Source organism: Biomphalaria glabrata, chromosome 1 (assembly GCF_947242115.1).
Source record: "Biomphalaria glabrata chromosome 1, xgBioGlab47.1, whole genome shotgun sequence".
Lineage (NCBI taxonomy): Eukaryota > Metazoa > Mollusca > Gastropoda > Planorbidae > Biomphalaria > Biomphalaria glabrata.
The window spans coordinates 84069174-84083681 of NC_074711.1; the positions used below are offsets into that span (position 1 = coordinate 84069174).

Genomic DNA, 14508 nt, shown 5'->3' on the forward strand with positions numbered 1-14508 from the left:
GTATGCGGTCTCAGAACGAGACAGCTGGAGGTCACTCATGAAGGCCGCGGATACACATTTGAGACCAAAAGAAAATCTGCTGCCAAGGACAGACGCAGATGGCGAAAAAAAAATCTAAATCGACCACTGGCGGACAATGGTTATGTTTGCCCTGGATGTGGCTAAATAAGTAGGTCACAGCTGGGGCTGCGCAGCCACCGGAAATACTGCATTCCTCTCTAATCTTCGGACTCGAAGACAAGCCTTATTATTATTATTATATTTAGGAAAACTGACAATACGGAATTTGACTCGCTTTCAATGTAGCAACAAACGAAACTTCTAATAAGTATTAGGTTGATGTGTGTTTTATTTTCTAATTGATAATTTAACTCCTGCACATCAGGCATATTTACAAAACTGTTTAGGATACCTTTTAATTCGTAATAAAACCATTTTTACATTATGGTAGACAGGGTCTTACAACCTGTTGTGAATACAAAGAATACATTCAAAGAATACATACAGAAATATATACAAAAAGTACAAAGATTGACCATATAGAGTAAATCCAGTTTGAATCCCAAGATAAACAAAATAATTTGTACATATATTTGGTCATTGAATTCTTTGAGTTCGTACAAAAGACAAATGAAATAAAGAAGTAAAACTCTGCGAAAATAGAAACTATTATTGTCCACCTCTAGCCAGTCTATGATATAACATCCTCCATATTTAGACGTTGGTATTTTGTTTTCTCCAGTCTAATATTAAGTAAGTCTTAGGGCTGAAAACTCTAGAACCGCTGTTTTTATCATCTGGTATGAAATACAAGCTCAACCTCCAAACGATTTGAAATAAATTCCACGAGAATCTCTATTATGGAAGCGGTGTGTGTTATTAGCCATATAGTTTTATTTTCTATCTTGTTGGTAAGCACTTCCTGTCAACCCCACCAGAGACAATGGAGAAGCAGCTGATAGTAACTAGTTAGTGACCAACTCTAAATTAGTCCTTCTTCGTTCTGACATTGAAGTAGCTTCCACGCAAAGATCATTCTGGTGATTCCTTAAGGGATCTCCCTTTTGTTCCGCCTTCCACTCGGGGGGAGATAATTTGTCGGACTTGGTCGCTGACAAGGGTGCTAATAGAGTAAATAGGAGTCGCTCAGGTCAGACTTTTGTGAACTAGGTGAAGACGTCCAAAAGGCGGGAAAATCGATTGGCCAAATGTACACCTACAACACATTGGATATAGATAAAGACTAATGTTGACTACAGAGCGTATTACCATAAAGACATGAAGAAACAGACAGTCTGGGGAATGAAGAAAACGGCCTCAATATTGAGAAATAGAACATTACTTTATGACTTAAAGGAAAAAATAATTGCTGGGAATGTAAATTGTAATAAAGTGTTAGAAGGCGATTGCTCATATCGTGGATGTATCTCAACACGTTCATTCATTAAAATTGCAATTTGTAAAAAGGAACATAAGTTTTAAGTAGAAACAAAAAAAAAAGGATTGGAACCCCAACCAGGGGATTGTGCACGACACGGGGGGGGGAACTGATAAAAGTAAATAATAGTTTTAGTGGATTCATGTTCGCTTTAGAGTAAATATATCAAATGTTTAACTTCGTTTTCATAATTTTGAAACCAATTCGATTGATAAAGAACTTGAAATAAGGAAATAAAAAATAGAAAAATATACATATAAAAAAGAGAAATTACGCAAGTTGATTTTATAATATTTTTTCTTAGTTTCTATTAAGGTTTTATTTAGGTTTTATTTAGATTTATCGGAATATATTTAATTTTCTTAATCACTTACTGCTTTTTATTACTTTTTGTGATTGATTACAAAAAAAAACCCTTAATATCTTTACGGATAAAGCCGATTTTTTTTTAAAATCCAATTAGACTTATCAAAGTATCAAAGAAGCGAAAAAAAAACGAATTGAAAAAAAAATATAACTGGCTTTCGAACTGTAAATATATACATTCAAAAGGCAAAATTTAATTAGAGCCAAAAAAGAAAAAACCTAACTATTTAATAGCTTTATATTTTATCTTGTTTGATTAATCATCGGAACCAAAGCAAATCTATCTAAACATCTAAAAAATAAAATAATAGAAAACATCTTTTACGGAAACTAATAATTGAATATGATCGTAGGAAAATTTTTTTTATATAAATATTCTTTTATAATAGGAGAAGTCGCTGACAATTCGATTAAATTTAAATAACATTTTTTATTACAACTGACAGGGGGAAAAAGACAACAACGAAGCCACAAACAACTCTAACTCTTTAGATTCTGGAGTAGATAATTTGCTTAGCGACATCCGGCGGTTTCCCTCATTACGTATTAAAATATTTTTGGACATCCTTCATCAGTATGGCTGGCTTTTCACCTGTGTTATTGGGATGTTTGACTGTTACTTTTATTTAGACCAGTGATGCCCAAAATACGGCCCGTGGGCCAGATCCGGCCCGCGACGTGGTTCCATCCGGTCCGCGAAAATGTCGGCACAAAGTGTAGAAAATCCGCTACTTCCCCCCTTCCCCCCCCCCAAGAAAAGGTTGAAAAATGTCTCTTTACCTACGTAAGGGCCTTCAATTTTTCACCGATTGATTGATACCATGACCTTTTACATTTGTGCGTTTATGCGATTGAACTCTTAATGTAGAAACTACCAAAAAAAGTGAAAGGACCTTTATTTTTTGGTAGAACATGATGATAAGCACAAATATTTGAGTTGTAAATAAATTGTGGCTGTTTTTTAAGAAAAATAAACGCATATAAACGTCATTATAAAATAAATTTTACGTCATTCGAATAAAAAGATTGTTAAACTACGACTAGAGATTGGAAGATTAATGTTAATATTTACCAAAAAGAGACAAGAATATGAGTCGTAAGTAAAGCTAGCTACACTGTTGCTTATATTTTTTAATAGTGAAATAAAGCCGTTTTCTGAAACATGAAAAAAAAAAGATACTAATATCCCATTATTGAATGTATGTGCTAGATCCACGGGTTTCTTTCTAATCGAATAGTTTCAGGTCAATTTTCATTTCGTTTTGTGTTCCTTTTCTTTATGTGGCCCGCGACACCAGTGTCGGAAAATAAAATGGCCCGCAGATCGATTTTGATATTGGGCATCACTGACCAGCACAACGTCCTTGCTAAATCCAACTTAGGGAGGCTCTAAAATTTAATTAAGTTCAAGTTTCCAGCTGGAGTCAAGATCGTGACCACTAGGTTCGTAAGTGTAAGCACTCTAACATTCCTCTATCAAGTCCATTTTAATATCAACGACATCTGTTTACAAAGACTGTTATGGACAAGACTATGGTCATCAACTTTTACCTTCCTTGACTGAGACCACGTGTCTTAGCTCCTTTGCCCGGGCCCCAGACATTCAATATGCAACTTCGTCCGAAAAAAATAATAATTAACTAGATGTTAAAAATAATAAGGTTTAATGAGATGAACGTAATTTACAATGAACAAACTGATAAATAATATACCATTGAATTTAACAAATATTATAATATAGATGTTATGTTAACTCTTTCTCTCCGTAATAATGTTTATATGTTTCAAGGTAATTCTTCATATTGCTCATTACTATTTCACTACCGTGCTACGATTAAGCTTCAATAGCTTTGTTGTTACAAAACTTCATCAGCTAAAGAGCAACAAAAAAAGGTGCATTCAAAAAGTGTACTCCTAACAAGTAATGGTGCTGAATAATATAACCTACTCACGGACAACATGGAACTTATTTTAGACCTGAAATGACAAGCTAAAATAATCTAATCGCGATGCCCTAAGAACTAGTTTGACTATTGCGATTACATATCATGTCTTACCGGATGTATTCCTGGGCCCTCCTTAAGTTGCCTCTCACAACACTTCTCTGCTTCTTTGCAGCACGTCTTCCAGAGTTTACATTCCTCTGGGGGCTTCAAGGAGCTACAGACTTGGCTCACAGCCGTTTCGTTGCTGAGATCAGCGCGTAGGCGTTCGCCCAGTCCATTTTCGCCAACTACAATCTCAAACGGGCTGAAACAAACATTAAACCAGGTTATGTACTCGGTAGTGGAACATGGAAGGGGTGGAGAATGGAAAGTCTCTGCAATTGAAAGTACATAATTATTCAAACATACTGGGAAGAAAACGTTTGTACACTAGGTCCTTGATGGTGGCAAAAGAAAAACAAATCATATGGTGACAGTAATGATGACGGACTTATAGGTGTGCTTATATTGTCTGACTCTAGTGACCTCAATGGCTGCTTTACAAGATAGTTGTTGATCGCAGGACTTCTTGCTTGACCAAGTAATGTATTTGGAACATGTAGATTTATGGTCTCTATAAAGCAGTGGTCTTCAACAAAGCCACTAGCCCCCCCCCCTCCCACCCAGGGGTCGATTTTATTAAATTGGGGGGCGCTGGGAGCAAAACGGGCGGTAGCGGGGGGGGGGGCTCACGGGGCACAATGGGGAACGGTAGGGGAGGGGCGCTGAGCATAAAAAGTGGAGGTAGAGATGAATGAAGACACTCGAGGTGCACTGAAACAAAACAAATCAAAACATTTCTTCCAAATTAATTAAACGCTGACAAACTGAGTATAGACAAAGTAGTTTGCTTGCTTCTAATATAAGAACAGAAACAAGACTAGAAATGGAATTCGGTAATTCCCTTTACCTATGTTTAAATTCTTATTCTGTCGCTGTAAACTAGTGTAAATGGATAGTGGTTATTGTTTCGAGTCCTTTCGCGCGTAAACGTTTATGATTTGACAAACAAACTTGGTAATACGCTTTTTAGATTCTAGTTTATTTTATGTTAATGTAAATATGTAAATGTTAATTTAAAAAGCTTTATCTAACATTTAAATTGAATAACTGAACAATTTTGTTTTTAAATAATGAAAACAATAACAAAGTCGGCCACGAGGAGAACTTGATAGTTTGTACACATTAGTATCTCGGAAACTTTACAGATTTGCCGACAGATAAACAGTATTCCAATGTTATTCAATAAATAACACTATTCTCAAATGAGGTTTTGAAACCAAGTCGGCTGAACAAACTCATATCAATATCCAAAAAGTAATTTAAGAATATTCATGAGAAATGAAAAAAGTTGCAACTAATCAAAATAACATTTTTTTTACAAAAGGCATTTTTTTTTTAATGACCTCTTAGAAAAATGCATAGCATGGAAAAAAACAACAACACCGAAGTTTTAATTCAAATTGTTAAAAACTTATCTGTGAAACAAAAAGACTTATTATTTCAAAGTTGAGCCTACTAGGCCCTAAAGTCTTCCCATATAAAAAGGGACTATTCAAAGAATTTGAAAGAAAGTCTTGACAATAGGATTAATTTTTGTGTTTAATCACTGCATTTTTATATAATATTTATAAAGTTAATGATATGTTGTAGACAGCGTGAAAATGAATCAATGAAATTCAAATGTGCCTTCTCACGCTTCTTTATTAGCATTTCCTCATAGGGTAGCGCTGGGGGATTTTTTTAAAAAGAAAATTAGGTAAAGGAGGCGGTAGGTCAATAAAGGTTGAAGACCACTGTTCTGAGTATTGTGGATGTGTTACTAAATAGTCTTGAGTTCGTTATTTAACAATGAGTTAATGGTTTCTTCCTTGAGCTTTTGTGTAAAATATCAGAAACAAAAGAAATAATCAAACTAGTCATCAAACTTGTCATCAAACTAGTCATCAAACTAGTCATAAAACTAGTCATCAAACTAGAACATTACATGACACACATAATCGGTCATTTGGTTGCAAAAAGTAAAATATTTTGTAATTGATCTAGGTTAATAACAATACATTTTTGCGATTAGAAATATTTGTACCGATTTTATTTGTTAATCGCTATTTATAATGCTTTTAGCTTTCTCAATGCGCTATGATCCTATCCCTTGTCTGGACCAGTTTGATCAGGAAACATGAAAGGGACCAAGATACCTGTGTGTAGTCGCTGAATGAACTCTTTATATTGTGCCTGTTCTAATTATGTGTATGTTTCTGTTGTGTTGACTGTAGATGAGAAAAGAGTCCTTGTAATAACAACAAATTTCCAAAAGGATCAATAAAGCAGTCTTAGTCTTAGTCTTAGTCTTAGTCCTAGTCTTGGTCTTAGTCTTAGTCTTAGTCTTAGTCTTAGTCCTAGTCTTAGTCTTAGTCCTAGTTTTAGTCCTAGTCTTAGTCATAGTTTTAGTCCTAGTCTTAGTCTTAGTCTTAGTCCTAGTCTTAGTCCTAGTCCTAGTCTTAGTCTTAGTCCTAGTCTTAGTCCTAGTCCTAGTCTTAGTCTTAGTCCTAGTCTAGGTCTTAGTCTTAGTCTAAGTCTTAGTCTTAGTCTTAGTCTTAGTCCTAGTCTTAGTCTTAGTCTTAGTCTTAGTCTTAGTCCTAGTCTTAGTCTTAGTCTTAGTCTTAGTCTTAGTCTTAGTCCTGGTCTCGGTCTTAGTCTTAGTCTTTGTCCTAGTCTTAGTCCTAGTCTCAGTCCTATTCTTAGTCTTAGTCTCAGTCCTAGTCTTAGTCCTAGTCTTAGTCTTAGTCTTAGTCTTAATCTTATATGAGAAGGGGCGATGAAAGACGAAGGGAGTATCTTGGTGAAAATAAAATTGTGAAAGCTTTTTAGATTTATTTATAAAAAACAAAGTTGTAGGACTTGAATTGGAAATCGAGGGCTCTAGCATTGTCAAGCCAATACACTAACCACTGTGCGAGCGAAATGTTTATGAAAATAGAATGTTAAATTGCTGTCTTTTGCTAGTTAAGCGATAACCTTATTTTCTACCTAGTATAAGGAGGAGCAATTCAATTTATACCGCCAAATCTGTCACTATAATTTCTTTCCCTTGTCGATACATGTCCTTAACACATCTATTCAATACATGTCTTCAATACATTTACTCAATGCATGTCTTTAATATATGATTTCAGTACAGATCATTAATGCATGTCTTCAATAATGTCCTCAATACATGTTTTTAATACATGTCTTCAATATATATCTTCAATACATCAATTCTTATCCCGAAGACATATCCACAATACATAATTGCAAAAGAAAGATGAATTATCGATGTGTTTGTCTTTAATCATTTTGTCCCGCCATTTTACGACGCTTCTGTTGTCCCTCTATAAAAAGATCAAGACATCCTTGACCCTGATTTCCCCGTACCTTATCCCACTTCTTGTCCGAGCTTCCAGAAAAAAAAAATTTAATTAACAAGAAGCTCTGACATTTTCCCCTCACTGTAAACGTACAGGAATGAAATGGAAGCCTTATGACATAACATCGGATGATACACCAGGCGGGCATCAAATGCTTTACAAAAAATTTACTTAACTCTTTTCTTCCCACATCTTTCCAGCGTAAGGAAGATTGTTTGAGCCCTAATTGGATTATCTTACCCAAGTCAATAAGACATCTGGGTATAGTGGTAGCTTTCGTTATATAGAACGCATTGTATATTTTTATTACAAAAATTTTGGTTACTTTAATGGTATTTAATTTGATGAATTTTAACATTTTTAAAATCGATCCTCGGCTAGTTCATTAATTAATAGTATTAAAAAAAACCTGCTGATATTGCTGTAATTCTGCATGATGTTATACTAATTATTGAAGTAAACATTTCTTCTTTTTGTACAAGGTTTATATTAACTCTCTTCCACCTGTCTGTCTGCCTGGGTGGATTTTTAACACGTATTTCCCCCACTTCCCAAACTTGGATAAAGTTGAAATTGTACAAGCTTGTTCATTGTCAAAGACAACACTTGAGTCAATAAAAAAAATAACCAATTAGCTAAGCAATTAGTGGTTATTAACTAATTAATTTTTTTTATATGGAAAAGGGAAGGCTACCTCGCTATATTGATAGATATAAGATTGAATTTATTTAAAAAAAAAATTTTAAAAAATATTTTGCTTGTTTAATGTTTATTTTATATTTCTTGTACATATAAAAATACATTCACATTGTCTGGCGCTATTTCAACCAGTCTAAATTCCGATATTTGTGGAGAAACAGTCTTATAGAGCAGCGTTTCCAAAACTGTTGACATAGGCGTACCCCTTCTAGAATTTTAGTAACGCTGAGTACTCCTCGCCCCCTCCCAAAGAAGCAAAATGGGTCTATTTAAATAACCATCAAAATTTATTTACCGGTATTTCTTTTTTTTTTTTTTTTTTATGTGTGTAGGCCAACATAGAGTGCGTTTATCATAGTTTCTCCTCCCGCCTGAAGAAGTTCGCCAGGAATGTTGTCAACTCCGGCCGATTTTCCCTTTTTCAGGGCTTTTACTGCTGCTGCTACTTCGGAGCGAAGAATCGGATAGTCGTCAATGTTGGAAACTGTCGGGACATTTAGTATCTCTGGATCTCCTGAGATTTCAAAGTTATACAACTCTGAACAGTATTCCGTCCATCTTTTCAACACATCTTTGTCCTCGGTTAAGCATTTGTTGTTTTTGTCTTGTATTGTGTTGGTTCTTCCATGCTTTGAAGTAGTGAGGTCCTTTACTAATTGGTACGCTTTTTTGCTGTTGTTTCTATTAAGTCCCTGTTCAATTTCTATGATAAACTATGATAAACGCACTCTATATGATTTGCAACAAGATCTGGCAATCAGGAGATTGGCCCAAACCCTGGACCCAATCACTCATAATAACCCTTCCAAAGAAAGGCAACTTACAACTCTGTCAAAACTATCGCACCATCAGCCTCATAAGTCATCCCAGCAAAGTACTGTTAAAAATCATATTAAACCGGCTAAAACCGATAGCAGACAACATCATATCAGAAGAACAAGCAGGTTTTAGACAAGGTCGCAGCACAACAGAGCAAATCCTAAACCTCAGAATACTCTGTGAGAAATATCTCCAACACCAAGAGAATCTTTTCCATGTCTTTATTGATTTCAAGAAAGCTTTCGATCGAGTATGGCACGGAGCACTCTGGGCGACAATGGAAAAGTACAACATTAATAAAAACATAATCAAAGTTATCCAGAACCTCTACAAGGAGGCCACCAGTGCGGTGTACTTCAACAATAATATTGGGGACTGGTTCAAAACCACAGTTTGAGTAAGACAAGGCTGCCTACTGTCACCAACACTCTTCAATATCTTCCTTTAAAGGATAATGGAAGATGCCCTCAAGGGCTATGAAGGTACTGTTAGCATTGGAGGAAGAAGAATTACTAACTTGCGCTTCGCAGATGACATTGACGGCCTAGCAGGGACAGAAGAAGAACTAGCTGACCTGGTGATGCGCATTGACAAGACTTCCGCAGCATATGGCATGTAAATAAATGCAGAAAAAACTCAAATTATGACCAATAGCCATCAGGGCTTTAAAAGAGGCATCAGTATTGGAGGTGAAAAGCTAACTAGTGTTAACAGCTTCAAATACCTCGGAGCTAATGTCTCAGATGAGGGAACAAAACCCGAACTATTGGCCCCAATAGCACAGTCCACAGCAGCCCTTTCAAAACTTAAAATAATATGGAAAGATAAGGGCTTAGCCCTCGGCACCAAAATTAGACTGATGCGCTCTCTGGTCATGGCCACATTTTTATATGCTTGTGAGTCGTGGACGTTGAATGCAGAGCTTGAGAGGAGGATCCTAGCAATGGAATTGAGATGCTACAGAAGGATCCTAGGCATCACATTCAAAGACCGCATCACAAACCAAGAAATCAGAGACAGGGTTACTGTAGCGATCGGAACTCATGACGACCTGCTTACTATTGTGAAAAAACGAAAGCTTAAAACCTTTGGCCACATTACGAGATCTACGGGGCTCGCAAAGACCTTTCTTCAGGGAACAGTGCCAGGGAAAAGAAGAAGAGGCAGACAGAAAAAGCGATGGGAGGACAACATTAAAGAATGGACAGGCCTGCCATTGAGAGAGGCAAAAAAAAAGGGAGGAATGGAGAAAGACGGTCGACAAATCTTGCCTGGTGCCCCAACGGTCCAACAGACTAAGGGATAGCTAAAGGTAAAGGTAAAGGCCGACATACATAAAATAATAATCACTCTATTATAACAATCAAGTATTCAATTAGTGAGTTTATTTTTTGTGCATGCTTCAAAGACACATTTTGTACACATTCCAAAAATAAATATTGCGCAGATCGACGTTCAATATGCACAATGCACAGTGTATTATGAAGTGTTTGACGCACAGGGCACAGTGCATTTTACACAACGCAGTATGTGAGGATCAGTGCACAGCGCATTGCGCTCATGGAAGCTTTGGAGACTCAGGACACAGGGTATTGTGCACATGGAAGTTCAGTAGGCTCAATGCAGAATGTATTATGAAGTGTTTGACGCACAGGGCACAGTGCATTTTACACAACGCAGTATGTGAGGATCAGTGCACAGCGCATTGCGCTCATGGAAGCTTTGGAGACTCAGGACACAGGGTATTGTGCACATGGAAGTTCAGTAGGCTCAATGCAGAATGTATTATGAAGTGTTTGACGCACAGGGCACAGTGCATTTTACACAACGCAGTATGTGAGGATCAGTGCACAGCGCATTGCGCTCATGGAAGCTTTGGAGACTCAGGACACAGGGTATTGTGCACATGGCTGTATATGGGGGTTCATGGAACAGTGTATTGTGCACATTGAAATGTTTGAGTCTTCGTGAACAGTGTATTGTGCACATGGAAGTTTAGTAGGCTCAATGCAGAATGTATTATGAAGTGTTTGACGCACAGGGCATAGTGCATTTTCACAACGCAGTATGTGAGAATCAGTGCACAGCGCATTGCGCTCATGGAAGCTTTGGAGACTCAGGACACAGGGTATTGTGCACATGGCTGTATATGGGGGTTCATGGAACAGTGTATTGTGCACATTGAAATGTTTGAGTCTTCGTGAACAGTGTATTGTGCACATGGAAGTTCAGTAGGCTCAATGCAGAATGTATTATGAAGTGTTTCACGCACAGGGCACAGTGCATTTTCACAACGCAGTATGTGAGGATCAGTGCACAGCGCATTGCGCTCATGGAAGCTTTGGAGACTCAGGACACAGGGTATTGTGCACATGGAAGTTCAGTAGGCTCAATGCAGAATGTATTATGAAGTGTTTGACGCACAGGGCACAGTGCATTTTACACAACGCAGTATGTGAGGATCAGTGCACAGCGCATTGCGCTCATGGAAGCTTTGGAGACTCAGGACACAGGGTATTGTGCACATGGCTGTATATGGGGGTTCATGGAACAGTGTATTGTGCACATTGAAATGTTTGAGTCTTCGTGAACAGTGTATTGTGCACATGGAAGTTTAGTAGGCTCAATGCAGAATGTATTATGAAGTGTTTGACGCACAGGGCATAGTGCATTTTCACAACGCAGTATGTGAGAATCAGTGCACAGCGCATTGCGCTCATGGAAGCTTTGGAGACTCAGGACACAGGGTATTGTGCACATGGCTGTATATGGGGGTTCATGGAACAGTGTATTGTGCACATTGAAATGTTTGAGTCTTCGTGAACAGTGTATTGTGCACATGGAAGTTCAGTAGGCTCAATGCAGAATGTATTATGAAGTGTTTCACGCACAGGGCACAGTGCATTTTCACAACGCAGTATATGCGAATCAGTGCATAGCGCATTGCGCACATGGAAGCTTTGGAGACTCAGGACACAGAGTATTGTGCACACGGCTGTGCACGAGGCACTGTGCAAAGTGCATGAAGCACTGAGTGCAGTGCATGAAGAACAAGTAAAGACGCCGTGATTTATTGACGCACAAGGTTTTAATTACAGTCTCGTCAAGTGCTGGCGACTTGGTCACAATGGATCCCTTACTCCGCTGACCTATTTACAGAACTATGGTAGACCAATTATCGAACTGTTGAGGTTTCTTTCTATTAGTCGCGCTAGTCTTCTTCTTCTAGAACGGTGTTTCCCAAACATTTGACCTGTGTGTACCCCTTGTATAATTTTGTTAATGTTGAGTCCCCCTCGCCCCCACCCAACACTTTAATTTATTAACAGAGCCCCAATAAATGAGTATTTAAAAAAATCAGCATAATTAATGAGGTGCAACGCGTACTCCCTCCCGTACCCCTGGGGGTACGCGTACCTCACTTTGAGAAACACTGTTCAAGAGTTATAATTGATCTTTTTTTCTTCCACTCAGTCACGAGAATTTAAAAAATGTGTTTTTCAGTTTGAGACTTTTTCATTCACGTTTTTAAATCAAAATTCGTAGCATGTTTTTTGCAAGGAAATTTTGTTTTCTTTCTACGGTTTAACATTTCTTTAATAAAAATATTCTTATGAGCTTATTTTAATAGGCTTACTAGTTAGCAATCAAAATATAAGTTTAGTAATTGAAATCAGACTTCATCAATTCAAAGTTTTGTTCTTTATTGGAATGTGTGAGGCTGAGAGATCAAACCGCTTGGCTACTTTAACAAGAGGGCCCGAGTTCGAACCTAACACAGTAAAGCCGTGTCTGTTGATTGGTAAGGGATTGGACCACAGTGTACTGAGCATGCTGCAAGCATAAAAATATGCGATATAGAAAAAGCGATTTTGAAAAATGTTGAACAGTTTTGTTGAAAAAGTTTCTAAGAATAAAAACTCGTTTTAATACCAATATTGTAAGATTTATTTCCGTTTTCGATATCAAACACATTAATTATTAACACTATTTAATTAACTAGTTGATTTTTTTTTATTTTGAGTGGTTCATGTGTATTATAGGAACAATATATATTTGTGCAAAGTTTCTCACGTGACCTGTGACTGGTGAGTGGGAGATTTAATGTGTTCAAAATGTGTACCAGGAAACAGAGGAAGTGAATTACTAAAAGCATAGTAATAAAAATGATCCGTCATAGTATTGTTGTAACCCTATTGATAAAACAATAGGTTCCAAAATGTACGATCAGCTGACATATGTGACACAGGCCAGTAATACAGTTAAGCATGCTATGTCGTTGGACAAGGGACAGTACTGATATGAAATTTGCACGTGAATATGACCGTGTTATGGTCATGTGATCAGAAGTCTTTGTGAACGAGAGAGTGTGTAAGGCAGTGCAGTTCAGTACAGGAGAGCGAGGAACCTGGGACTGTTAGTTAGCCATGAAGTCGGTCCTGTTGGAGTCCTCAATTACAACTAATTAGTTATAATATGCATTTGAAACCAAATGTAAATTAGGCTCGGAATTGACCATAGAAAGGGTAATGTAATTATTTGCAAGCCACTAAACAAAAAGGGTTTATTGCTAGCAAAAGAACAGGGTCCCTATAGCACATCTACACTTGATTGTCTAGGTGCTATGAATGCAGATTGCAAGCAGTGGAAGAAGGAATAACAGTATAAAACATCGAAGAGTGCCCGTCACGCTAAACGAAGTTGTGCTGATTGTCACGCTAAACGAAGCTGTGCTGACTGTCACGCTAAACGAAGTCGTGCTGACTGTCACGCTAAACGAAGCTGTGTTGACTGTCACACTAAACGAAGCTGTGCAGACTGTCACATAGTTTAGACAAGTGTCTTTTGCTTTCTCCCAAATCTGATAAGTTTTTTTCCTCTACTCGTAATCCTTGTACGGTGCGAAAGCGCCTTGTATTGTTGTTTCAATTGTTTCCTACGTCACAAAGTCCGGTGACATTTATTGGTCATTCTTTTTCATGAGGCAGTTCACCCTCTGATTTGGTTGAAACAGGCGGTGTGTTTGTCCGTAAAAAGATTAGTCTGTGTACAAAAATACTACTTCCTTGGACTTATTAATCGGTAGGATTTTTGGACCCCTGTTTAGGGTGAGTTACTTAGTTGTTATATCTCTTATTTTATGTTGTATGAGGTTGTCACTAGTTCTATTTTTAGAGTATAAGTTGAGTTTTGTGTTTATTTTGTTTATAGGGTGCCAGTGGTGGAGTATTTGCTGAACTCGATTCTTTGCCAGTGGTGGCGTCGCTTATCTTCTCGGAAGTATCTTGAGTGTCTTTGTCAGATTGGCGATTATTGGCGGCGTGGAGTGTCAGTGGCCGTTACACAACCGTTCGTGCCAGTTGGGGATCAGTTGAGGTCTAACTCTATCATTGCCGATGTCGACAGTATTGTGACGTCAATCGGTCATCGTCTGGTTTACTATGAAACCATGGTGACAATTTTGGTAGCAGTAGCAAAGTGCTTATCTATAATTATTCAATACATAGCTATCTACGTATATTTTACATATATTATCTATTCAGCGTTTTATTATTCTCATTGTACCTATACATATATCAGTATCATACAATTAAAGTCATAATTTTTGTTATTTAAATTCATCCACACAGTTGGTTTCTATATGTACGACTGTGTGTGAATGATGTTCTTGTCAGGTTGAAACTCGGGACCTTAATTGTGTTCAGCTATTGAACAACCTAAATAACTCCTAAACTTGACACTGACTGTCACGCCAAACGAAGAGGGCTGACTGTCACGCTAAATGAAGATG

The 14508-nt window shown here is 37.4% G+C and overlaps 1 protein-coding gene across 3 annotated transcripts in view; it reads right to left on the bottom strand.

Moving 5' to 3' along the window:
* LOC106050354 (calcitonin gene-related peptide type 1 receptor-like) overlaps positions 1–14508 on the bottom strand; it is a 187402-nt gene that overhangs the window by 90162 nt on the left and 82732 nt on the right. For all 3 annotated transcript variants that reach the window (XM_056018242.1, XM_056018243.1, XM_056018244.1), the window contains one exon: positions 3862–4054. In XM_056018242.1, the coding sequence (XP_055874217.1) occupies positions 3862–4054 (193 nt within the window). The remainder of the gene's footprint in view (positions 1–3861; positions 4055–14508) is intronic.